At 31.5% G+C, this 27,692-nt stretch overlaps 1 protein-coding gene across 2 annotated transcripts in view; it reads right to left on the bottom strand.

Moving 5' to 3' along the window:
• Positions 1–571: 571 nt before the first annotated feature.
• The window catches only part of LOC111047290, a 117,405-nt gene continuing 90,284 nt past the window's right edge, over positions 572–27,692 (bottom strand). Inside the window, exons 3-4 of one of the 2 annotated variants that reach the window (XM_039432368.1) lie at positions 11,898–12,090; positions 572–5,853 (exon numbers count right to left, since the gene is read on the bottom strand). In XM_039432368.1, the coding sequence (XP_039288302.1) occupies positions 5,660–5,853; positions 11,898–12,090 (387 nt within the window). In that variant the 3' untranslated portion in view covers positions 572–5,659. Of the gene's footprint in view, positions 5,854–11,897; positions 12,091–27,692 lie in introns of those variants that run through there. The other variant, XM_039432370.1, reaches the window with a different exon arrangement.

Below are 27,692 nucleotides of genomic sequence, written 5' to 3'. Positions count from 1 at the left end.
TTATTATTGCGTTAACTTTGAATCACAAATTGAATAAATTTGTTTTGATTATTAAATTTGGATTAATTGATTAATAGCAATTAAAATAGGTACCTATATAACCACCCTCGATAAATTAAGAATCCTTATGCAAAATTTCAAGTTAATCAGTTCAGTAGTTCCGACGTGATGATGCGTCATTCTTATATTTCCTATCCTACAGTATATAAGCCGATTCCTTCCTTTTTTATATTATTTATTTATATATTCAATGATATACAAAACACAATAAATTATTGGAGAAGGACCAACAGGCACAGCCCAAAACTGTTCCTTCCCCGAATTTCCATTTATACACTAAGTCCAAAACGTAGGTTATTTTTCATTCACTTTTGAATTTGATAATGATATAATTTCGTTATAGAAAATTATTGAATTAATAAGAACATAAAAACCGCAGGTTCAAGATGAGAGTTTACATGCAAAATAACTTTTCATTTTTCACTTAATACACAAACAGTTTTACAATGCAGTAATTATAGTTTTATGGGACATGAAAAGGTGCAAAATAAAAATAAAGATTAATAATTGATACTATTATTCAATAGGAATATTTAATACACATAACTTAAATACAACTGACATACACAATCATATAAACACAAAAATCACAGTTCTTGCAAATAAAATCACTTCTTGAACATACACAAACTACATTACAAAATATCTAGACCATACAAGCAAAAATCGCCTACAAATGTGTAATTCTGTAAATAATTGTCAACAATAATTTATTATTATACAAGTAGGTATTATGTATTACAGTAAAGTTGAATTGAGATATGCTTCCTACCAGTTAAGAGTAACAACATTTACTCATGTGAGTCCGTAATGAATAAGGAAATAACATAATATTGAGCGTTAAACTAGTTACTTTATATGAGGAAATATTTTTATATTATAAATGTTTAATTTGAGAGAGGAAAATACAAGATATACGACATACCTTTTTTAGAGTTACATTGCTATGATAGATGCAGAACAGTATAAATTTAATTTTTTATTGGACTGATTTCTACTAGAATTAAAATTCACTCCATCAACTAATAATCTATTAAGTATTGAATAATATTATTTAAAAAGATAAACATGTCGGGATACGTTTGCAGTGAGTAGCATAATTATGAAATAAAATTTGTTTTTATATCAATTATTTGTCTATTATATTATGAAATTGAAGATCAAGAGATATAGGAAACCTTTTATAGCAAATATAATTTATAGTATATAGATGTATCCATGATTCAAAAGAAATAATTCCAAGATAAAGAATGGAATCTCAGAAATTACAACGATATTTTTTCATAATTATCAAGGTAATCCAAGTTATAAGATAAAAATGACTAGAAATTGTATTGTAACGAGAAATTCATTTATACTGCAAATCAACAGTGAGGTGCCTAAAAAATGCTTACAGTTTTTTATAACTGAAGAATTTCAATTGGAATGCTATTTAATAATAATACCAGAATACATAATAATTCAATTATAAAATAAAGAAATATTTAGTCGAAAAATCAATTTATTATTTTCCTAGTTAAGTTTCACTGAATTAGTAATTTCACGAGAAATGACTCACACATATCTATCAAATAGAATCTATAAGAAATGCCGCTGTTTCAATAATGTTCAAAAACCTGCTTTATCAAAAACACTTTCATTCAAACAGCAATAAATTGAGCCGCTCTGATATGTATTGGTCTGAATACCAATTATGTATTTATAACATTTATTCTAAATAAATGAATACTAATCCTATACTATTAACCGAGCAATTCCTGTTTATATATATTTGTATCTTTATGTGCCTTTATGTTACCGGATCTCGAAAACGGCTTCAACAATTCTAACGAAATTTGGGACATAGTAGGCTTATAATATAAAAATTCGATTGCACTAGGTCTCATTCCTGGGAAAACTCGCTGAAGATAACCTACTTTTTGGACTAGTGTACAAATAGAAATTCAGGGAGATACAGTTTTGGGCTGTGCCTGTTGGTCCTTCCCCAATCATTTTAAAGAATTGTGTTCTGTGTATCAATAAATAAATGAATAAATATAAACTATGCTTTTGTACACCAGAGCGAAGCTCGGTGCCCCGATATTATCTATTGATTTGGAGAATTGTTATCGATATGTTATACAGAATATCCCACGGAAGGTGTAAAATCCAAAGATCATTAGATACTACAGGAAATTTGCAACAAAAAAATGTTCTATAAAATTTTCTTATATCATCTGTACAGTTGGATGATTATTAAATCGATGTGTGCTGACTGTATATTTAGCATAGTACGGTACTGAATGTACTTATTCAACTACTGCAATGAACCTATCTGAGGCAACATACACTAAATAATAGTTTTATGAATTGTACTTGTCTATTGTCCAACGACTGCACAGCATTTGATTTTTTTTTAATAAGGCAAACTTCCTTATGTGAGGATAGGTTATTTCTCTCCTCTCAGCATAATGAATTTATTTATTTATTAGTTAATACAATTACAAATCATATGAATAATTATACTCCAAGGATCTTATACCTTAAGAAGTGTCCATGATTATTTATCATTCTATGGTCACTAATTCTCGATCTCTCCTAAATATAACAGTACCTACTAATCAATTTATTGATTTCTAAAGATTTTGCCTTTGACATAAAAATTATTTTTTGAATTCACTACTTCCTTTCAATACTATAACTGCATTGATTTCAGTAAAAATTAATATCAACTAACATTTTATAACTTGAAGATAGAAATTTAATAGTTTAAAATGTTTAGCTTTTAAGAGTAATATGTACCTACTAGGAGTAAGGTGGGAAGACAGTTACAGATAGAGAAAATTTTAACTTATCTACTGAGTTAGAGTGAGATTTTAAGCTTATCTGAAAGTCGAATTCCAATAATATCTTAAATTATTATTGATCGTAGGTTTGAAGTACAGTACACTGATAACTCAGGAATATTTATGTTGGAACAAATTCATATTAAGGTTCAATTTGAAGTGAAAAGTTTGAGAAATTTAAAATTCGGAAATAATTTAGAAAGAAGTTAATGTTCAAGACTCTATAAATGTTTTTCAAGTTAGCAAAGAAGCAAGGCTTTAATCCACTTTATGTAGAGATCCATTAAATTTCAAGTTGGGAATGTGAAAAATTAAATACAAGTAATTATTCAAACTGTCAACAGGAAATGAATTTGTCATCCAGATAACAATTTTATAGAGTACACCATTATAATTATATTATAGAACTGAATATGATAATTGAATCAGCCTTATAAATATATATCACAATTTTCAAAGAAATATCAATAGTCCTAGCTTTAGGTGTAAAGTGGAAGCACCAGAAAGCATCAGTCAAGTTTATTGTTTAAATTTTGTGATGATAATAATTATTCATTTGCAATGTGGAAGAAAAAATTTAAATTTTAGAATAAATAATTAAATGCAATAAAGATCTCAGATCTTAAACAATATTGAATACCGGTAATGCATTGGAGCTTATACCTTATCTACAATTATATCATGTCATTTAATGTTTTCACAAACTTTTTACAACTTGATAAATTATTGAATGATATATTGACAAACTATCTTCTTATTATATAGAAACTACAGCTCCAAAATTGAATGTTTTCAAATATTATCAATATTATATAATTTATCATGATGACTATGATAATAATAAGAAAGTATCAATGTAATAGATTAATAATTGATAGATTAAAAGCAAAACAGCTTGAAAAAATGAAACAGCAAAATAACAGTATAAAAAACATCCATGAAAATTAAAAAAAAGACGTTTTTTTTTTAAATATAACTTTGATGTTTGTATTCAATGATAAATATATTAATTGGTGGTTCCAAGTATATTGGAATGATTCTTTGTGTTATAAAATATAAAGTCTTCAGCTCTCCAGTATGAGTATAAATTTGGAGGCTTCTTAATTTCTGAGGAAAAAATTAATAAGTACTCAATTACTAGAATCTAAAATACCAATGTCAGTCCACAATAAATGGGGGCTATTTTCAAGTTCAAAAACGAATAAATCTGGAGATATAATCTGAAACACAATAATATAAGAATGCAAAACTGGAATGTTCAAGAACTCGGGTTTTCATAAATATTCTTTGATATTTACATTCTTCAAATTGGAAAACAACTCTTTTTGTATCAGATTAGTAAATTGTAAATTATAAATTGATCTAAAATAATTCAAATTTAATTTTTTAAAATCATTTCACAATAATGTGTACACTCGTAAATAGTAGTGTAGTCCTAACAGTGTCAATTGAAAGAAAAACTTTCTTGTTAAAAGCCAACCATATTATTATAAAATTTGAAAGACTCGATTTGATGATCGTGAATGAGATGCTTGCTCAAATAATCAAGTTCGATTCATTATATTATCCTAATTAATTAATCTACATTCCAAATAATCATTCGCTAAGATAAAATATTTATTGCTATTTAAGAATTGACCGTTTCAATTTGTTTAGGAGAGTTGAGGGAAATCAATAAAAATGAAATGTATAGTTTGATTCCTCATGATAGATTGATTAAGGAATTTCCAAAATTTTTATCAGATCAAAAAATTGATTGGACCAAATAGAAAAAAAAATAAACCTGTTCTTTGTGTTTATTTTTGTTTGTAGGTACCAAGCTCTAACATCTCCACTTACATGACATGCACTAGGTTTTCGGTTACATCCACAAAATGGCTTTTATTGAAACATAATTATTTTTGTCTATTCACATATATAATGAATTTCATGAAGTTCAATTTTATTCATTTTCATTGAATGTTAATTTCAACAAAAATATGCTCATTGTTTAGTCCCAGATATTCAGAAGCACCTATACAATATTTCAAGAAAACCGAAACAATTTAATAAAGGAATGAAATTATTTTGCCATTGGGTGACTGTGGCTAGCCAAAGTTTGGAAACTCGACCACAATTGAAAAAATATATAATGATTTTTCCATCTATTGACAAGAAAATGTTTGAACAGTTTAATGCAATCTACTACTTCTCCTCGAAAATCAGGAAACACTTCATTTTTACACTATTGAAGCGATCAAAAATCAAAATACGGTACAATCAAGGATACTGGACAAAAAGTAAAGTTTCTTCAATAACTGTCTATTTTAGGTTACCGGTATTGGAAATATAAATTTTCATATTGTCAAAAGACTAAATTCAAACAATTAGAAGATATTTAAATTATTTGATTTTCATGAGGAGGATAATATTCAAGTATATAGGAAGCACTGCTTCAATAAATCCTAATCCGATATTTGTTTATTGCAATTACATTACAATCGATATAAATAAGAAGCGACACGTGTTTGTATAATAAGCATCAATCTTAAATCATTGGATGAGCGTCGCTTCTTTGACTCAACTCACCATTCAATATACAATCAATACAATAAGAATCATTATAAATAATTTAATAGTCATAGAATAAGTACAAAATATGATATATGGAAAGTAACAGTTACTACAAATTCAATATAATAATAATTGTATAAATATAAAATAAGGTATGTATATTGGTTTGTATAATGTATAATATATAAGTATTTACAATGAGTGATAGAATGTACATGTGTTTAGAAGAGGAGATCGGCAGTCTGGTCCTCGCTCCATGTGACAGTCTCCTCGGCAGTGGCTGGTTTGAGATAGTCTGTGGGTTGGCCGGGTTGGGGTGATGGCACACTGGGCGCGTGCCGAGTGACGCCCGGCTGCCAGTCGCCCCCCTGACCCAGCTTGCTCGGTGTGTAGCTGGCGAGTCCGCCACTGCCTCCTGGATCGTGCAAACAAATAATACGACTACGGTCAGGTAGGCTACACCTCTACAGGTTACACGAATCGATTATAACAGTCAATAGGTACACTGATTCAAGCGAAAATTTATTATTGATCCTAACAGGGCTACACTAAAGGAAGCATAAATATTTTAGTATAATAATGGATGATAATTGAAAATAAATGGCATATCTTCAATAAAGATGCACAGCTTAGGAAAAACCAAAATAAATAATACGAGAAGAACAAAGGATAATAAGAATAAGGAGTGATACGTTAGGATAAACAAAACAAAGCATATTATAGGAAGTTGTAATATTATTGAAGATAATTTGCATAATTTCTAATGCACATAATACTGGAGCTCATGGAATTATTTATTAAATATTTGAGGGTGAGACTACACAAAATATTACAGCAGATGAGCTGATAATAATATAATTTGAGTAATATCCGTAACATAAAAAGATTTATAAAAATCGACAGAACATAAGAAATTTTATAAAGGAAAAAGAAGTTGAAAGCCTCAATATGGAGTGGCAATATAGGGAAACACAAAATATTGATGCATAGGAAATAATTATTAATGAAAATATAACTTCAAAAAGACATTCAAAGTACTTTACACAAAAGATTACTTGTTTTCATCGTCATTTGCAATAATTCTTTAGAATCTCAGACACTTGGATAGGTGAGAATAAACTTGGGAACTAAGATGACTTGAATATTAATCTTTTTAATCGAGAACTATCCAATTCATCCAATCCTATTCAATTTATCAATTTTAGAGCAAAATATTGAGTATATCTAAATTGCAATGTATTGCAAACGTTTGAAAGTATATTTAATTGAAGTATAACAGAAAATAGCTAATAATTGTTTGAAAGGAAGATGAAAATTTTCGCAGTAGAACCTACTGGAAAATACTAGGAGAGTGTGCCTGAATTTAGAAAGTTGCAAAAGCCAGTACAATGAATTTTGTAGGTAAGTAGGTGGGTGGCTCGTATGCAGTTTGTGAAAATTATGGAAACAGATCAATAATTATTTTAAGGGATAATTTGACAGTAGGTTTCATTGGGTTTCAGTAGGTTTCCTATTTGCATTTAAGAAAAAGTAATTTTCTGTTGCTTCACAATTTTGGTTCACCATCTTGGATTTAGCATTTTGAATCTAACTTCATTTTTTTTTAGTGGGAAGGTGATCTTCCATAATTTTAACCAACCTGTATTATAATAATAAATAATATGTCCAAATAGATTGTGATTGAATGATATGCACTGTTTACCAAAATATGGGAATAGTAATAACGATTGCATAGAGCAACTTATAAAATAATTAAACCCAGATTTAATATACTCAGAAACAAAATAATAAAATTCGAGAAAAATAGAAAGTGAATTTTGAAAAATAAACTATAAATGGCTATCAATGAAATTGTTATAGAGTAATTAGGTATGAATGGACTAACTTCAACAGCATTTCTGAATTTGTAGATGAACAAAAATAATTTATAGGTTCATTAATTCATAAAGCGTTAATATATAAGGCATACAGTTAAAAGGCATTTTTGCTACAAGGAACACTACACCAAGGATTCTGTGCCTATAGGCCATGGTTCTATTGAGGAAAAATCTGGCAAAATTGATTTTTCATCTGAAACATACAAAGAAAAGATTCATCAAAAATTAAAAGTATAGATTCATCTCGACATCTTGTTTTTAATTATAGATGAAAATTTATTCAATTATTTACATCAAATATTGAGAGTAGTTTTGAATTCTATTGAACATAATCGAGGCTTTTAAACAAACAAGATTATTATAACTTGGTTGAGTAATCATGGATTTCTAACATATTATTCCGTAAACAAACATAATTATTATTGAAATTGAAGTTTTTCTTCTAATGTGATCATTTTCATATTTTGTTACGGTGAATATACTAAATGACAAAAACCAGTAATAATATTACCTTCTATTTTGATTTTCTAACGTATAATTATACAGGAAAATAAGATCAACAATAACATACAGTATCATCAGATTACATTTTTACAACTTTCAGGAGTTAATTTAATTAATAATGTACTGTAGTGACGTTGAAATTGTGTCCGTTTTTATGTTTAATTTGAGAACTTAATGAAATGGGTAGAACATCCTGTAATAATTATAGTGCTTTCTCATTGCAAGACGCCATCACTCCATCTTCAATTAGTTAGGCTCAATTAGATTACATCAATTTTATGAAATTCTGAAAAGTAACGTCATGCTTGAAAAATTGGGTTACAAGATGCTTCCTGGATCTTCATAGAACTAGACAGCTCACTAACTTATACAGGATTCACCTGTATATTTCAAGTTTTCTGACAATCCTACATGCATTCAACATGGCTGACTTTTAATGATGGTTAAATCTATTCAGGTTATGAAAACAACTGAATGAATTTTCAATTTTTGTAACGCTTCCTGGGTAGCTTATTTATAGAAATGCTTGGAAAGAAATAATTAGTTAGCTGTCGAGAAGTGCCAGCAGCCTTCATTATTACTTTTATGTTAATTGATTTACAATGAGAATATATAGGTATAGATTACTTATAAGCAATTGTCCTTTAGAATATGATAATTTTTCCCATAGGAATAGAATGTTCAATTTCTGATTTTGCAAAAACTCAGATAAAATTACATAGTATGAAACCATTAGATTGAACCTAGACTAAATTTTCTAATTAAATCTTTTTACATCTTAGAAAACAATAGTTTTCAACAAGTAGTCTATGCTAATATTATTATTATTCTAGTTCTACTTGTAAAAATGAAAAAGAAGACTAAACCAAGATATGAAAATCAAAGTGAATTTGAACGATCTGAAGATTATTCAACAGAGATAGTTCCTATCAATAGAGATAGTTTATAGAGTTATGTAGCACTCAAATCTACACTCTATGACCGCATGACATTTATATGGAATAAACTAACACAGATGAGATGAAATCGCTCATATTTGGCATTTCCAAGATGGAGTGAAACTGTATGCATCATCCTCTTACATCATCAGTCAAATTCAACAAACTATAAGTCTATCCCATGTAAGGTATGTTGGATGAAAAGATGTCTATCTATATCTATATGTTTGAGGGTGGAAATAGACAATTTCTGTCTAGTATGCTGGAGAACGTACACGATTAAATTGATTCATCATTACAAGGAAACCTGAATAGATTTAACCATCATTAAAAGTCAGCCATGTTGAATGCATGTAAGATTGTCAGCTGAAGAACCTGAAGCGGAAGAATTGGATCGGAGTGAAAGTGTTGCAGCATTCAATGATTCAATGGCCAGTGCTAAACTGTGAATCATTAACGTGCACATTCACAGTCAACTGAAAGGGTCGGCTTTACAAAAAGTGCATGGCAGATGATTGCTATGCTATGGCTGGATTTGTGCTCATTAAATGATGCGAGAATCATGCTTCTTGAAGAAGAGAAACTGGAGTCAAGTAAACGAGAGTTGCGAAAGAGGAATTAGGTGTGAAGAAAAAAAGAGCAAAAAAGGTGAGAGAGGAGAATGAAGCAGAGTAATAAACCACAGAGTGGTTCATACATGATTTGAAATAACTTTTAGCCTCAACAATTTGTTGAGTGGTTCTGGCACTCTGAGTGTCAATAATCAATTCGGAATAATTATTGAATGGAAATTCAAATCACTATAGGTGCTACTGATAAATTGCAAAAATAGGAGACCCAACATTGTCTGGAAAAGAATACGATCATGAATTCTATTCCCATTTTATGTGACATTTGTAGTGGGAACTTTTACCTCATTAACCACTCAGAGTAGTCTTCTCTAGAAAAAAAAACTATGATTTGAAATAAAAATTTGTGGGTTAATTCATTGGACAGGATTGGGCAGAAAATGATAATGGTTCTATATGACAATAGATTCGTTACAATCCACCAAATAATGACTTGAAATATTCAACTCACTGAGTTGACAACTCAATTCATTGAGGTAACAAGAGCTAAAAAGCATATAAATAGCATTTTTTATTGATCAAAAAATTTAGAGAACATTGACATAGCTACTGGTGCTCCGAGACCACCTCAATTTCTAATATATTCTATTATAATATGTCAAGAAAAAAATAACAAATAAAGAGAATTACCGTTCTTTTAATTGTTTACTTAAAAAAGGGTACTTGGATTTTTTATTTTATTTCTTGAAAATTATTAAGAGTAGCCCTAACAAAAAAAGGTACTTTATCATAATATATTATGAGTTCTTGCTCATCTTCCATTACGCACCAAATAGAGACTTGGAATTGAACTCACTGCAAATTATTGCTATTATTGAACAAACAATAGCAATTTTCAATTAATCAAAGGTGGGTGTACTTATTCGAAATAACTTCCAGGGGGTATTTTCTTTGATGTTTTGGTAATATAGCCTAAATGTTAAAGGAAAACAATTTGATATTGCCAAAACCAATCTATTAATATTAATAAACCAGTGGTTTTGACAGCATCAAGTCATTTCATTGAATTTCCAAGTAGTCCGTAAAGCTCCTTTATTGTTAATCATCTCGTTCATCTTCCTTCATGCTTTTTTTGAAATTAAAATTTATTCACAACACTGACATGTTTTACAAATATTTTTACAATGCAATTATTATAAAGAAACAGTATCATGATGGAAAAAAAGAAAAGAACTTCAGTAGCTTAACAGCTGTGGTTCAAGTTCTACACTATTGTTATTGTACATAATAATATGAACGAGACAGTCACTTGATTTTGGTAACTAAAAAAAAAGAATAAGTCTTTGTCAATTTCACACAAACAGAATTAGAGCAATAGTAAAAAACAAAAAATAAATAATAATAAAACCTGAAAAAAAACAAATAAAGTACAATTTCCTGAAGTACCTAAACATCTATACAATAAATATATAACATAAAAAGAATAAATAAAAAAATGAATAAATAAATAAACCTCTGTCACCAGTCAAAATTTTTAACAATTGAGTCTAAAACCAGTCAAATTGAGCATCAGTAAAGTAACAAATAAAGGCAAAAGTTAAATTTAGTACAAAATTGTTTAAAATACTACAAGGAAATACTGAATGAGAAATAATATTAATTCAATAAAACCGATTTACGCGGGAAAAATGAAGAAAATCAAAAACAGTGACAAGCGTCTTGAAAAGATGGGAAAAAAGAGCAACGAGAAATGTATGATAGTCTAAAGAAAGGATTAGTTGGCCTCTAGAATATTTCCTCCTCAATGTCAATCCCACATATCCACTCCTCAATTTCATTCCTGAGCTTTCTGCTACCGCTCATATTTCTATGAATTTAGTCAGGATTAAATTTATCAGCCTCTGAGAGACGTAAGAAAATTGTCTCCTACTCACATTTAAGTCCATTCTATTTTGCTGAAAAATGTCTCTAGTAGGGCGTAAGTTCAAGTTGGAACCGGTTACACGCTTATTAAATTTATGTTTATTGTTTTTTATGTAAAATATTAGTTTTTTATCTAGAGCTGTCGAACGGTTAACACTTTAAAATTATTGAATAGATCACAGGTGGGATAACGTCTGGGCTTTTAATTATATATTTTTGAATTATGAATAGCTATTTGAAATGTGTATCCAAAGCCCACCCCAAGCCCGTATACCATATTGTATAACCGATTGTGCACATGAGAAGTAAATTAATTTTGTAATTTCCAAGTTATTCAGTTGTCTAATTTGATAAAATTTATATATTAGGTATTTCAGTTTTAAGCACATATTATTTATATGAGTGTCCCACCTGAGATGAGGGTCTATCAGAATCCCTAGATATTTTACTTGGTAAAATCTTGGCTTACATCCTACTTTAGTGAGATTCACCTCACACTGTCAGCATTGGTTCAATGACGAGGATTGAATGCTATGTATAAGGAATGCTGTCATTTTGAACAAAATCTCACAATGAGGTGTGGGACTTGTGTGCCGGACTAGATGCAAATGAAAGTTGGAGCTTAGAGCTTAGAGAAGCGATACTAACCAAGAGGGACGGCGGGTAGTGGAGCGGCGTGAGGCGGGACAGGAGGCGGTTGGTTGGGACTGGAGCCGGCGCCTGGGGGGCCCGGTGGCGTGGGCGGTCTACTGCCACCATCCACTGTCGACATCCCCTCAGAGAACGACGCCTCCGACGGATACTCGAATAACGTCGGCTCGTCGTTGAACTGGATACGCATCTACAAAACACAAAATATCAACAAAATTAATTCAAACTAATAAACAACAAAAAACAGACACTAACAATGAACGTTGATGCAAACAATTCAAACAGTACCTTGGAATTACTATTTAGAACGGTCACTATAAATCGGTTTTGTTCGAGTAGCATACTAAAGCGAGTGCAACACTAACACTGCCTTTCACTTGGACGCATCTTCTGACAACTGAAAGTTCGTTTTGGATTGATGTCAGCCATCCAAGTGTGATGTTGTCACACATGTGTCATTTCAATTTCATCCGGCAAAGTGAGTGTGACAACAGACTCTGCTCTGCCCAGAATGCATCACTTTATTATTGTACAGATACGACTGACGTTCAAATACACTGTTGTCCACAAATAAATAGAAATGCCTATTTCTTTTAGAACTGTGAGATCTCTTCAAATAGAAACTGACAGGATGACAGTTCAATTAGTTCACGATTGATTGCAAGTGGCATTGCTGGTACAAAAAAAAAACAGTATCTTATAATATACAAATAAAAGCTTCAAGCTGTATAGAAGTTTCCAATTTAAAGTAAATTATTATTATCATAGTAGTAGTTGATTTTGTACATTATTAAAAGCTATAATGCAATAAAATTATTTGTACTGATTTGATAAAACGTTTAATTAATTATTTTTGTATGTGTAATTTTTTACATTCATAAAGAATTTACTGAAAACATATTAAATTGATATTTATGTAACACTTTGGTCTGTCCGAGGAGAATGTGTATTTGTTTACGTTATGGCATTGAAATTGGCCTTTCCTTAAATGAATTTAATTTCTTTTCCTTAAATTTAGAATTATTTTGATGAGCAATAAATAATAGTTTACTTGAATTCAAAATCCAAGTAATTTAAAGCAAAAAAAAAATTAAAGCAATTGTTTTTATGTTGAGTGTGTAGGCCTATGCTTTAATAGTGATGATAATGATGCTGAGATGAATTTGAAAAACGTAGGCTCTGTAAATCACCTTCAAAGCCACCAGGAAGTGATTGGTACATTAAGTTATTCCAAGTACTATTGATCACAGGGACTCCGGGAAATCTCTTCAACACCTTCTGGAAATGCAATCATAAACGCCTCAGAAATTGAAAGTTACTCATTAATGAGTGAGGAAATCAGAAATAAACAAATTAATTACCTGGGAACTTGATTCAATTTATCGTGAATAATCGCTAAGCGTTAATAGCTTGCGCATGCGTGATGCGCCTATAGGCGGCTAATTATCCGACAATGGACTTCAAAAAGACGGCGGACAAAAATTTCACAACTAAACGGAGATTCACGCAATAAAATGGTGGACGCTACTCAGTGGAAAGCGTAGGAAATAATTTGTGTTCGTTATCGTGAAAGTGGTCTAAACAGATGGAACTTGACAGAAAAAGGAAAAGCGAATGACATTAATGCAATAATTGGGTGTAGTTACGTGGATGAGGGCCTGCGACCTGGTCACCAAATCAAACAATTTCCAACTTCCGTTTATATTGGTAAGAATAAATTAATAACTGATTTGAATATCGGAAACAAAACTGTTGATTCTCAGTCAGACTACTATTACACTATCAAGGACTTTTGTTGGATTACATAACGTTTCCTAACAATTTATTTCATCTATTTATATATTTTTTCCAATTGGAACATATATGAGATATCCAAATACGGGATCCAAATATCTATATTATACATCACCTATAAGATAAAATATTATGGTTTCAACAACCATTTTTGTTTATTATATTTGAAACAAAGTATTTAATGATAACGTGATAACATACTACTTGTAGATTAGGCTACTGAGCTCTACAGGTTAATTGTGTTAATAAATTCATTTTAATTTTTCAAGGAATTGAATCAAGAAACTAGTGAAATTCCAAAAGATAATTTGGGAAAAAAACTAATATACAAATGATAGTAAAATGAGAAGATAAATTCTCATTATTGTTCTTTTGTGCATGGTATAACTGAATTTAATGTAGAACAATTAATTTAAATTCAAGCATTTATAGTAAACACTTGCTTTACTGAAAATATCCCTCACATTTTGTTCATTCACATTCTAGATATCTAGACAATTATAAACATTTTTATTACATTTGAATTTAAAAAGCAAAATATCTTTGTTAATAAAGTTGCATGGTTGCCAAGGCTCATTTTCATTGGTTAAACAGTGTAATTTTCAAATAAGGTGGTTGAATGAGGAAGCCTACTGGCCTCTAACAAACCAGATCAAATCATTGAACCATGGATTAAAGTGGTAAGGCCGGCGGCCCATTTATGTCGATACAGTAAACAGCAGTTGTCTGCTATTCAGAGCGACTGATTTTCCTAGAACCAATATCAAATTGTCGGAAGATAAGCAACCATTTTTAGAGTGATATTAAGTTAGCCATCTTTTCCTTTCTGACTAATTCGTCACGAGCATACTATTCAAAGAGATTTTTTCAAGTCTATTCTATTAATATTTTTTTATTTTCATGTGTACCATATCCCAAACAGGCTCTTTAAAATTGCCAGATGAAATATTTGTCTTTGTTATTTTCATTGAATAGAGTTCATGACAGAAGTTCATGCTGCTGGAGAAGAGGCATGTCAGTGGCTCCACAACTTACTAGATTAGTATCTATTAGTATTTAACATATTAAGTGTAAAGTTATGTTTTTTCTAACTTTGGCCTATGAATGCATATATATATATATATACATTGTCACGTGGTAATTTAATACCACCAAATATTTTAAAATGAACCAATGAATTTTAATAGAATTATAAAATTGGAAAGAAGGTTAGACCTAGTCAAAGGATAAATCAACTTAAATCAAGTATTATTAGCGATTAGGAGTAATAGCATTATCAAAAACGATAAGAAAACATGTATAATTGTGATTCAATAACTATGAGAACCCATTGGTAAGATCAAAAAAATTATAAAGCGGCTTACTTATTATTGGCGGATTATAAAAAATAAGAGTGCATGAACATTGAGGTTAGAATTATTTGTTTACATTTTGAAAAGAATTAGTCGATCTTGAATAAATCGATAATTAGTAGAATCAATGCTGAACGAATCAGCTGATTATTCGATCAACCAGTATAACGGGTTGAATTATATAAAATTTACTCACAAAGGATATATTATGTATACTAAAGGAAGTCGATGTGTAGAAGTACGAACACCCATTATTTCTGTATAAATATTTATTATAATCTAAAAAAGCATGATAAATCAAGAGTATACGGAACTCATATAAAAAACTAAATGTATTAAAATTGCATGTTATGATTTATTTATGAACTCAATTTAAGATAAACACTCCATATATTTGTATAAAAACTCTTTTTTATTTAATCTTTTCTATTATAAAGTCGAGGAAGCCCTGATTCCCAAGGCAACCAATTGTATTGAGTTTATTAAATTGAAGGCCAATCAGAGAGTAGCTTACAGAATTATTCTTGGTAGAGACAAATTTTTCTGAAAACCTCCTTCTTCTGGCTTAAGATCTTGACCTGAGAGGATGCACATAGAGTCTTGGGTTCTTTCTTCCTCTTTTAAAAATTTTAAAACTATTAAGCCAAACCCTTTTTTAATGTGAAATATTTGTATTAAATGTTAAATTATCTGTGAACTCAGTGCTATCAAAGAGTTCGTAATTTGTAACTATTCCCCATAAATATATCTTTAATTCGGAAAGAAACTTATAAGAATCTGGATCACGCGCTAGCCCAGCAGAGACGAAAGGAGCCTACCTAATTAATTATTGGAAATAATTAATTCAATCCACGAGACCGTCAAGAACTTCAGTTAAGTGAGTGATAAGTCAAACGAGCTCGTTTTAGATTTTCTGCGTAAAGTGGGGGAATTATTTAAAAAGCGCTATTCAAATTGACTTAAATTAAATAAAAGTCTCCACATGTTGAATAATATCACATAGTTCATAAGAACATTTTATAAAGTTATTTGATATATGTAGGAAGCTTACTTCCACGCACGGCCCGAATTCATATAAATCCCTGAGATCTCACGTTTGAATAATAATTTATTAATTATAATTTTGTTAATTGAACAAAGTATATCATATCAAACTTATAGACCGAACAGGTTTTTGTTTGCAGAATTTTGTATTGACTGGAAGTCTAAGTATCAGTATTATATAATATATTTATGAATTTGAAACTCACTATTGTGAATATTGGCAAAACCTGTGATAATTATTCAGATTCTAGAAAACATTTATTTAAGTAAATTATAGATATATCGAATATTTTATACACACATTTTTATGGGAATATATTTTGTGTTTTATGTCAGCATACAAACTCATAGAATTTTTTATTATATCCTAACTCATCTCGTGATATACAGTTTGAGCTGTTTTGGTACCAATAGATATTCAGCATCACTTAAAATTATTGAATCAAGTAATATTGATCTTATTCAGAGCACTCAATATTTATCATCCTTTGATGATATTCATTTTATCAGCCAGAACAAGTATATTAAAAAATCATATTAATAAGGTTCCAGTTATATCATATAAGGATCCAGAGAGCTAGAAGAACTGGCGTTGTAAGTTCTAAGGAATTTTGAAAGGGTATATTGGTGAATACTTGTATTCACGACGAGCGTTTTGAGAATCAACTAGAAACAACTATAGTTGGTCCTGATCATTCTCTAGTGGTACATGGTTACTGATAATCAGTCATCAAATATTCTTTTAATTTCCTCACTGGTATTCTTCAAGAACTTCACAGAAGCAGCGGTAAGAATTATCAATCACCGGTCATTGAACCTTATGGTGATTATTTGTATTTATAAAATTCATGTATCTACCACTGAGCTAGAGCTGAGGTTTGAACCCAGTAATTTTGCGAGCCGGACGGCCTTAATTTTTTGTGAATTTATTCGCAAAAGAGGGAATTTAGCGACTGCTCTTATAAATATCAATATCATCGCTCTATCATGAGAGGTAGCCCTCCAAGGGCAAGGAACACAACTTCACAATATATATATATATATATAAGAAAACATGTTGAACTCATGGAAGTGGTTTTATTACTTGCTATTGATAGTGATTAGAGCATAAAATGTTGGTCCCTCATTGAGTAGTAAGACTGTCAATTGGAATAAGTAAAATAATTCATTCATTAAATATTTTATGCTCTAATCACTATCAATAGCAAGTAATAAAACCACTTCCATATATATATATATATATATATATATATATATATATATATATATATATATATATATATATTGAATAGAGTTATCTGTGCTTTACAATTGGAATAAGTAAAATAATTCATTCATTAAATTGACAGTCTTACTACTCAATGAGGGACCAACATTTTATGCTCTAATCACTATCAATAGTAAGTAATAAAACCACTTCCATGAGTTCAACATGTTTTCTTTCGTTTTAATCACGTCTTTATTCTGAAAAGAATTATCAAGAACCGGTATTTCACAAAGACTAATTGGAAGTTATTTAGTATTTTATTAATACAAGCACAAATCATAGACTTTGATCAGGAGAGGCCAACATACTGAGCCCAAAACTACCTCTCTCCCTAACTTTAAAGAAAAAATTATCAAAAAATGTTCAATTCAAAAATTGGAGTCTTCATGAGAAATTTATTTCAAGATTTTGAAATTAATTGAGAGTCCTTCAAACAAGATAATTTGAGTTATTGAATAATATACGAAATGTTCTCAAACTTTCAGGAAAGTACCCACCAATCAGTAAGTTGGATAGTGTAAATGGACAGTAACTGGTTGGTTATGGAAAGATAGGATAAGTCAAGAGTAGGTCTAAAAGTAGCGGTGTCCAACATGCTTGGACGATTGCTGCTCAATTCTGCCTACTGCCTACTGCTTAGCCATCCAGTATAGAGTACAGCATTGCAGTGCAGAAGAGAAGGAGGTTGGGTTCTGTACCGTTTCTTGTGACCTGTCTACTCTGCAGCATAGTCTGCATCTCCTTCTTCTTCTTCTTTGTTGTCTTCTTCCTTTTTACCATCATCCGCTTCCTCTCCGCCTCCAGTTACGATCGAGTCTCATAACGGCACTGATCTATCATAACAGTCTGAATGTGCCTTGCTTTCGTAGACTGATTTCAGAAAAAAGTGGTCTAAAATGTGTTCTGCCATTATAATCAAAGCAAAAATATTCCCCATAGAATTGTTCCAACAGGTAAAATTGCACGATAGTTTGTCGAATGAGAGCTTGGACGCTTGATTTCACGACAGACGATTCATTCATATAGAGAGGATTAAGGGAAGGGATGTTGAACTTCATAAAACATTGTTAACAGAACAATTACAATAATCCTAAATGAATTTATCTTCGAAAGATTGATGCAATTCAACTTTATCAACGGTATACTGGAACATGACAAAAAAACGCGGATATTTGAAAAAACTTCAAAAACATTTTGTATCAATGACCTAAATTACTGCTACTGCACATCATTGTTGAACCAAACTGTAAACGACGTAATCAAGTTTTACAACAAGGAAGAATATGAATGACGCTGGAGTTACAAAGAAAAGCAAGAAAAATGACACGATGATATTTTATTCTCACGCTCCGCTTGCTTCTCTGCTTTTCAATTGTGTTGCTTAGTTAGTTATGTAGGTATGCCATATATTCAGTAGCAGAACAACCGTAATGAACGGCTCTGACACGTCTTACATATTTTCTTACAATCTCTAATATTACTTGAATCATAGTCAAATGGATAAAACGATTTGTTTTTCGCTTCGCTTTAGTGGAACTCATACAATTTTACTGGACAACCATGGATAACGCTCATGATACAGAAAAAATATCTGATACCTCTAGTATTTGTTACAGATTATGTATTGTAAGAACATGAGAAACTTGGTCTTCTTTATCAGTTCTAATAAACAAGTTTCATTAATTCGAGTTGAGGTGAAGATAGCAATGTTGGAACAATTAACTATATAGGAGATTATAATAGAAGGTACAAATAATGATATACGGTAAAACTATTGTGAGATACATTTCAATAGAAGTACACAGTATTCTCTTTTCGAAGAAAATAATACTCATAGAAAAAGCATCATGCTTTATTTCAAATTTTCAATGATGGAAAAAAAGATTGGGAGAGCTATGAGACAGCAGGAGGCAGGGGGGCGCTGGCGATCCCGATTGTGCAATTGTGCTCCCCAGCCCAGCCAAGCGTAACGTAATGAGATCAAAGCAAAAAACATTAAAAGAACAGTACACTTTTTCACCAGTTTAAAGACAAAGCCAGCCGACCATCGAAGAAGCAAACGCCCTTTGGCCAATAAGGAGCAATGTCTCCTTGATATCGGCTGCGTTGGGTGAGAGAAGGAGTGACAAGAAAAGATGATTGAGAAGGGATGAGAGCAGTGCGAGAGAATCAAATATACTATTGAGGCGAATCTGGGACCTGTCGTAGTCCTCCCTTACACTTAACCTTAAAGAATAATAGAGAAATAGAGCAAATACAGAGAGAGAGAAAAATAAGGAGAAAGAGACAAAAGGGTGTTAAGGGGTTAGTGTTAAGAAGACATACTGAGGGAGAGGGAAAAGGATAATTACCGAAAGAGGAAGTGAGATGGAGAAAAAGATAGAGTGAGCAGAAGAGAGACATTTAGTGAGACAAGTAGAAAGGAACATGAGAAGGAGAAAAAATGAGAGGACGAAGATTGAAGATTGATAGATTGAGGAAGTAAAGGAGTGGCTAGTCAGGCAGTCAGGCAGGTACTCTCAGTTTCCACAGACGTTTTTTCTTTGCCGATCACGAAGCCGAAATTCCATCCATAGGCTATGGAACAGAAGCTACCGCCCAAAGGAAGATCATTATCACAGTGAAGCGTCCAGAAAATTGTAGCTATCTTTATAATTATATTACCTTTGTATGGTCATCTCTATAATATACATATTGTCTTCTATTAGTTGTATATCTGAAGCAAACCATCTCGGTAGTGTCTATTCACTTATCTGCTCTCAGATACGATTGGTCACGGAATTCAAGATGTGAACAAGATGGTAGGGAATAAGAAACGAGGACCTAGACATTGGTAAGACTGATTGGAACTATTGCAATCTGAGAGGAGCCTGGTATTGACAGTAATTTGATTGCAATAACAATTTTTTACAGAAAATTAACATAAAATAAAATACTCTAAAATATTCGATAAATTCAGACATTGAGAGAGTTGATGATGTAGTAAACATGGTCCACAGTTATAGGTGGTGGTATTCAGTAAGTCTTTTAATGAAAACATCCAGTTTCCAAATTCTAATTTCCAATTCAATCTGAGCAAATACTCACACACTTCAGATATTGATTCGAGAGTTTACTAAGATAGAGTAGACTAAACTAGCTAGTTAGCACTGAGTTTGGAATAATGTAGCCTATATTACCTAATATATAGTCTAAAATGAGATGCGTTCATAACAAAGTATACCGTAGAATTAGCTACGGCATTTAGAATGTTCAATAGGAACACCTTCAACCTCTATTTATGTTTAATGTACAGGTTTCTCGACATAAATGTTGGTGCTACATGTTGTAATATCCTGCTCCAGGGGGGGCATGGATAACACTAAAATGAATAATTGAAAACTTTGAGGTTATGAAAATGTATCTTGTAATTATAGGTTATGTTGACATTCGCACGGCTCTGCGAAGGCATAGACAGTGACGAAGCTGTGTGATCTAGGCAGAATGAAAGGTATATAGTAAGAGATTGATTTGAAAAAATAATTTCCTGAATCGATAGGTTGACGGTCTACAAAGTAGCCGAAGTTGGGACTGTAATTTTCTGAACTAATGCTGTGGTTGGAAATATGATAAAGTAAAATTAAATTGAATTCGACACTAAGATGCAGTCCAATTTGAATCTGTCTGTTATAATCAATGCTGTCGCCAGGACCAAGCTCAGATTTAAAATTCGGAATGAATCCACTCTCTAAATAATAACCAGAATACTTAAACTCTAATACCTGTTTCACAGTTGGATGAGATATTAGACCGCACAAGACAACAAACCAAATGGCAAATCCATGCGAACCGGGTCTCTGACAAATACTATAGGTTATAATGTTGCAAAGTGCTAAACCAAAATAGTAGATGCTTTGAGTACCGAGTTTAATATTGGTGCTGTCTATGCGATCAATTACCTCTAGGGTTGCCACCTTTTTCAAAGAAAAATAAAGTACATTGGTAAACACAGGCCTAAAAAATATAGTACATTATGTTTAAATAAAGTACATGTCATTTTTACCTGTATATTTAAAAAGTCAGCATAGTTCTTTGTGGCATTCTTATATACTCACAAAAATACACATTATTGACATGAGTAAATCAAAAATAAATAAATATCACTGATTACTATTAGAATCCATTATAATTACTCTATTAATAATTACTAATGATAGAATAATTCGATTTATCAAAATAAGAATATGATACCTTGGAAAGTTATTGATTACATACTGGTATGACGAAAATAATCATAAATCATTAAAAAGATAAATTAAATCAATTTGTTACAAAGCACACGCTCATAAAGAAGAATTGTATAATATAGTATCATGAGAAAACATATAATTTATTTTATCTAATCCAAAAAGGTCTAGAGAGTTGGTCTTCTAAATTCAAAATGTAAGTTATACGCCTTGAAAAAATGCATAATATTGTTACTCTTCAACAATTTAATCAAATTTAGGCTATTGCAAAATAATATGATGAACACAAGATTAAGAAATTTAATGCAAAAAAATTGCACCCCTCTGGCCAAAGATATGTGTACTTCTCAAAATACAATTTTAAATTATTTATTAAAAGCATAAAGCACCCTTTATTTAGCCTATATGAAATATTTAAAATATTTTAAAAGAACGGCCGGTTTCAGCTTATTTTAGCCAATTTCAAGTTCAAATGAAAAAATAAGTAAATAAGTATTGACTAATTTATGTACATATAAGACTATCCTCCATATTATTTTCTATTTATTGGTTTGCATAATTTTATCAAAAATCTGGTGTGGCGCACTCACACAACTTTCCTTGCCGTTATGAAAATTTATCACCTGACGCTAGTGTTCCCGCGCATCTCAAGTCTTCTATTCAAAGATCCAAGCCAGCTGGTGACAGGACGATAACGCTGGAGACACACGAGGTCTGCTATCTCTTCATAGTGAATGATTTAATAGAATCAACAGTTGCCAACAGTTTGCAATTGAAATAAAAACATTTTCTCGAATTTCGAGCTTATTTTAAATTTTAAGTGAAAATGTTACTGAGCATTAATTGTAGAGATTTTCATGCTCAATCTTTTCCATTTGGAATTTTTTTGTTTAAATTGTATCTGAAGCCTGACAATTGGGAATCTAAAATCAAACTTTGCATAGATGGGGCGGAGCTCCTGGAATTTTTACAGATATGAGGCTTGTGGCAGTTGATAGAGCTTATCAATGACTATTCTAGGTATGAATTTGATAAAAATCGTTGGAGCCGTTTTCGAGAAAATTGCAAAAAACTCTGTTTTTGACAACATTTTCGCCATTTCAGCCGCCATTTTGAATTGCATCAGATCAAAATTGTTCGTGTCGGATACTTATATCGTAAGGAGCATAAGTTCCAAATTTCAAGTTATTCCGTTAATTGGGAGATGAGATATCGTGTACACAGACGCACATACACTCATACACACACACACATACAGACCAATACCAAAAACCACTTTTTCGGACTCAGGGGACCTTGAAACGTATAGAAATTTAGAAATTTGGTTACCTTAATTTTTTTCGGAATGCAATACTTTCCTTACCTATGGTAATAGGGCAAGGAAAGTAAAAATGGGATCATCTAAATCATGGATATAATGGAATACAAAATGAGTTCAATAATGAATTTTAAATATAATAAAAAATCAATTAGTTACTCTTGACAATATATTTCTTATTGCTTTTGGTCATCATCAATAAATAGTTGCTACTGGTGAAGAGTTGCAAAGCATCTTTGCAATCAACATTCAAATTGAAATAAGTAAATCATTAGTTCATTATTTCTTATGAGATTCAAAGATGCTTTGCTCCTCTCATCTCTTCACTTATTATTCATCACAGAAAAAACCCATTCCACAAATGCTGAAGTGGCAGGGATAGAGAGTAAATATGAAACCACTTTATACAAATTCTTGAACTCATCAGCATCACATGCACTGAAAAAATGTAGCCAATATTTAGTTTAAATCTGACAGTCTCCGCCAATCTATTAATCTATAGTGAGGTCCACGTTATAATGACAGTGGATAAAGATAGAAGAATAACGTTGCCTATTCTCTGCCTCAATTAATAAATTATATATCTACATAGTCAAAAACATAATTGGCATCGATGTGGAGCTAGAAAAGGATAGTACTACTACCTGCTTTGTCGAATGATAGACGAGGGTAGCAACACCAAAGTTAATCAAATACTGTCATTATAACGTGGACCACACTATAAAATGTTTTGATTTCCAATTACTTCATTATATAGTACTTTGTTGAGCAAAATGAAGTATTTTTGCGTACTTTATCTTGCTTACAAAGTATAAAGTACAAGACCTCCAAATAAAGTACAATACTTTATAATATAGTACGGGTGACAACCCTAATTACCTCCCCTTGTAGCATTAGCTGGTTGTCAATGTTGGATCCAATACACCTCGATATGGTAGGTTGATGGCAGTCGATCTGATTTGATTTGATATGGGAGGATATCTCCAACAAAATGTTTATTAATTGATGCGAATATCGACTATTATCGACCACCAGATGAAATAGCGTTCTAATAATAATTATGATACTCAACAATATCTGACCACTATAACGCAGGTCGTGTCCTGCACGATCAATATGTGTCAGTTGAGAAAGAACGGATTCGAAGGTGTAGTGAAATAAATTCAGAGAAGTGAATAAACAATATAAATATATTATTATAAGAAATATTCAAATAGCAAAAGTAGATAAATAGGCTTTACAAAAAGTATGCACGAACTGATAATGAATAAATATTAAATGATGATAAAATTGAATTTTCAAATAGTAATTACTGTATGTGAATGTAATGATTTTAAAGTGATTACGTGCGATAGGTGATAGCCCTTGGAAAGGGTCATAGCCAAGTAGGCGTGTACAAAATTATAGTTTGATAATATAATAAATGAATAGATAAAAATACATCAGGGTGAAGGTTCGCCTAAGGAAATAGAGACCTTTTGGCTGAGTACAGCGTGAATATTAAGTTTTACTTATTGAATAAAATTTAATTATATATAGCTGTCGCATATAATTATCAAGCAAGCTGCCTTCTAAATTGGCAAGTTGTTGGTACAAGCAAGCCTTGATTTATTTGGGGTTAGGTGACTGGTTGATTTCCAACCTCAAAATATTTGGACTACCATTCAAAATGATAAACATCATTTATCAATTGATTTCCAAAAAAATTTAATATATTTAATTCGTTAAGTGCAGCCTTTATAGGTCAGATAACAGTTGTTTATCTGCCTTTGATAAGATTATGGTTCGTACTTGGTATTGGAATTTGTTTCCTTTACTCAACTGTTTACAAAATTCTTTAATGCATAATTTTGGGGATGTGCAATCACTCAATATGTCACAATGTTCAAATGTATTTTTTGTACAAATTTAGGTTTAAACCAAACTACACACCTAATTTTGGGTTTAAAACTCGAATGAGCTTGTCTCTTTATTTTGGAAGAAGAAAATGCTTACTTATTTCTTATTTCTATCCTCACTGCTTGGCCCATTGACTGCGGCGATCCCTCCCCTACCACAATATATCAATAGGTTTAATCCAAACCAACAACACACAATACAATACAATTCCATTAATTTATAAAGAAATTTAATAGAACCCTTTTTACATTTTTTTTAATATAAACACTAGATTATTCCTACATCTACGGTCTTCTACTATTGTAGAGTAATGTCAGTCATCAGAATTGAAAATAAAACACTTTCTTTAGCAAAATAACGAAAGCAGTGATTCGTCGAGCTGCAGTCTATCAGCCGATCAACTTTGAAATCACCGGCAGACCAACCCCCTTTCCCCTTGCCACAGCTCCTCATCCTAAACGATCATGATTGAAGCAAAAGCTTTGTAGATTTGGTAGATTGGTAGAAAGTTAGTTGCGTAGTTGACAGCAGAAGCCAATGAGTGGAACGATAGCTTAGCTCACTGTCGTCATCATCATCATCACCACCAGCAGTATCAAGAAAATATCAACAGAACTAGGATGCATCAGGAAGAAAAGTAGGTTTCCAACTCAATTACGTAGTTCCAGATCTTATTGAAAATGTTCAACTTATAGAAACATATTATATTACATATTTTCCTCAAAAGAAATCAGAGTAAAATCACGCAATTGGACATCGATGGCATCAGAATACCTGGAAACCCATATTATTGAACAAAAGCTTAGTTTGGTTTATTTTGTTGATTTGTAGCACACGAAAGACATTATTAGCTTTCGTTTTTGTTTTGAATACAGGACAATTTTTTGGTTCATTAATGGAAATTCTTAAAATTCAAATTTGAATATTGTATTTGAACGTAATCGTTACACACAGTCAAGTTATACGTGGTCAAATACAGAGATCTTCGATATCTTCTCAAAAATGAGCTCCATTCTCATTTCCTATTGAGAACTACAACCGTGTTTGATAATATCTTCGAGAAGAGACTCATTGATTACCAAGAAGAGAGTTATTGGTTATTGAGTTTATTGATCTTATTATAATATCGAAAAGAGAGTTTCATTAATTAATATTCTAATATTGAAAAATCCGGAGTGGCGCACTCACACAACTTCCCTTGCAGTTATGAAAATTGATCACCTTACGCCAGTGTTCACGCACATCTCAAGATTAGTCTACTATTAAAAGATCTGAGCCAGTTGGTGACAGGACAATAACGCTGGAGACACACGAGGTCTGCTATCTCTTCATAGTAAATTATTTATAGTCCGGGCGCAAATGTCATTCTGTGGTCATTTTTGAGTAACAGCCGTGGAAGATGTCTCAATTTTATTTCTTCGTCCACTGATCAATTCCATCGGGTTTTTTTTACGTTCAGTAAAAAAGCTGATCACAGATTAGTGATCACAGATGAACCACAGAATGGAAAGTCGGCTAGTATCTTGACGCCATAATCCGCCATCTTGAGAGAAAGTGTAGCATTGTAATACAGCAGTAGTTTTAATTTCTAACAAGATGATGCAGTCATGTGTCGTGGTCTTGGTGCACTCAAATCTTGGTTAGATTGATACCTTCCATTTTGTGTGTATTCTGTGGCTGAACGGTTGCTCATGAGTCATGACTGACAGATGTTTCCCCTGTTGATCATATTTTGTAAACAAAACTAGAACTTAACCTATTTCATTGTAATCAATTAAAATGGAAAACCATCAGGTGATTGGAGTAGTTTTAAATGCTTTGTAAAATATTTTAAATGTTATTGAATTTATGTAATCATGCATTTCTCTGCTCCCAAATACATTATAATGCAGTCCATTATTTGTAAACAACCTCCTATTCAGCCATGTCTGTTTACGTTCAGCTACTCTATTTACGTTCTTTTCCATCGGTGGAAAAGTACGATTAACTGATCAGAGAACGAACCGGATATGACGTATTTTTTTCTTATCAGTTAGACCAAAGACATTGAAGAGGTATAAACGCACAATACCTATGCCTTCCCAATGCTAGCACTTACTTGAAATTAAAGGTTTCATTGAGGTATTTTAGCGCGAGATATTATATAATATATACTTTTTTAAGATCAAGATCTTTAGTATGTAATAATCTTCCAGGCTGTCCCCTTAATGGCCGATTTCAATTCCAAATAATCTAGCGCTGCATGTGAGTCTATGCATCGTTCAACGACAAAACAGTACTTCGTTCAGAGCCACGTTCACTCACCGATCTCATCGTTCACTCACCGGTCAGTGGCTTTGAACTCAACCATTAAGGATCGTGATTATGATAAGTCGAAATCACAGGCTAACACCTCGGAAACAAGATGGTCGCCAAAATTTTCAGGGTTTTGCTATATCGCTTGTATTTCAATAACCGTTCAAGATATTGAACCGTTTTTTCAGATTGAAATATTTTAAAAATCTTCCTCTACAATTTTTGTTTAATAAAATTTTCCTCTGAAACGCATATTTTTTTAATTATAACCTTCAAAAGCCCAAAAAAACGTTTTTTCTGAATTTTTTTCAAATTTCATTCCATTATAACTTTTTTTGTGCGAGAGATACAGAGAGATTTTAAATCCATGAAATTTAGAGCGTTTTTTTAACTTTGGAACGATATATCTTTATGCGCTGTACGTCGAAAAAGGAGTTCTCCAGCGCCCTACAAAGAAAAACCTGCATGATTTCTGGTGCGTTTTTCCATACTCATGAGGTAACAAGCTAGAACTATAAAATCGATTTTTTCATGACTAATTTAAGATAGAGACTTGCAAATGGTCTCAATCTCTTCGTTACAACAAGACTAAAAGGA

This window comes from Nilaparvata lugens, chromosome 7, assembly GCF_014356525.2.
Source record: "Nilaparvata lugens isolate BPH chromosome 7, ASM1435652v1, whole genome shotgun sequence".
NCBI lineage: Eukaryota > Metazoa > Arthropoda > Insecta > Hemiptera > Delphacidae > Nilaparvata > Nilaparvata lugens.
This window is presented reverse-complemented; position numbering and strand designations above follow the sequence as displayed.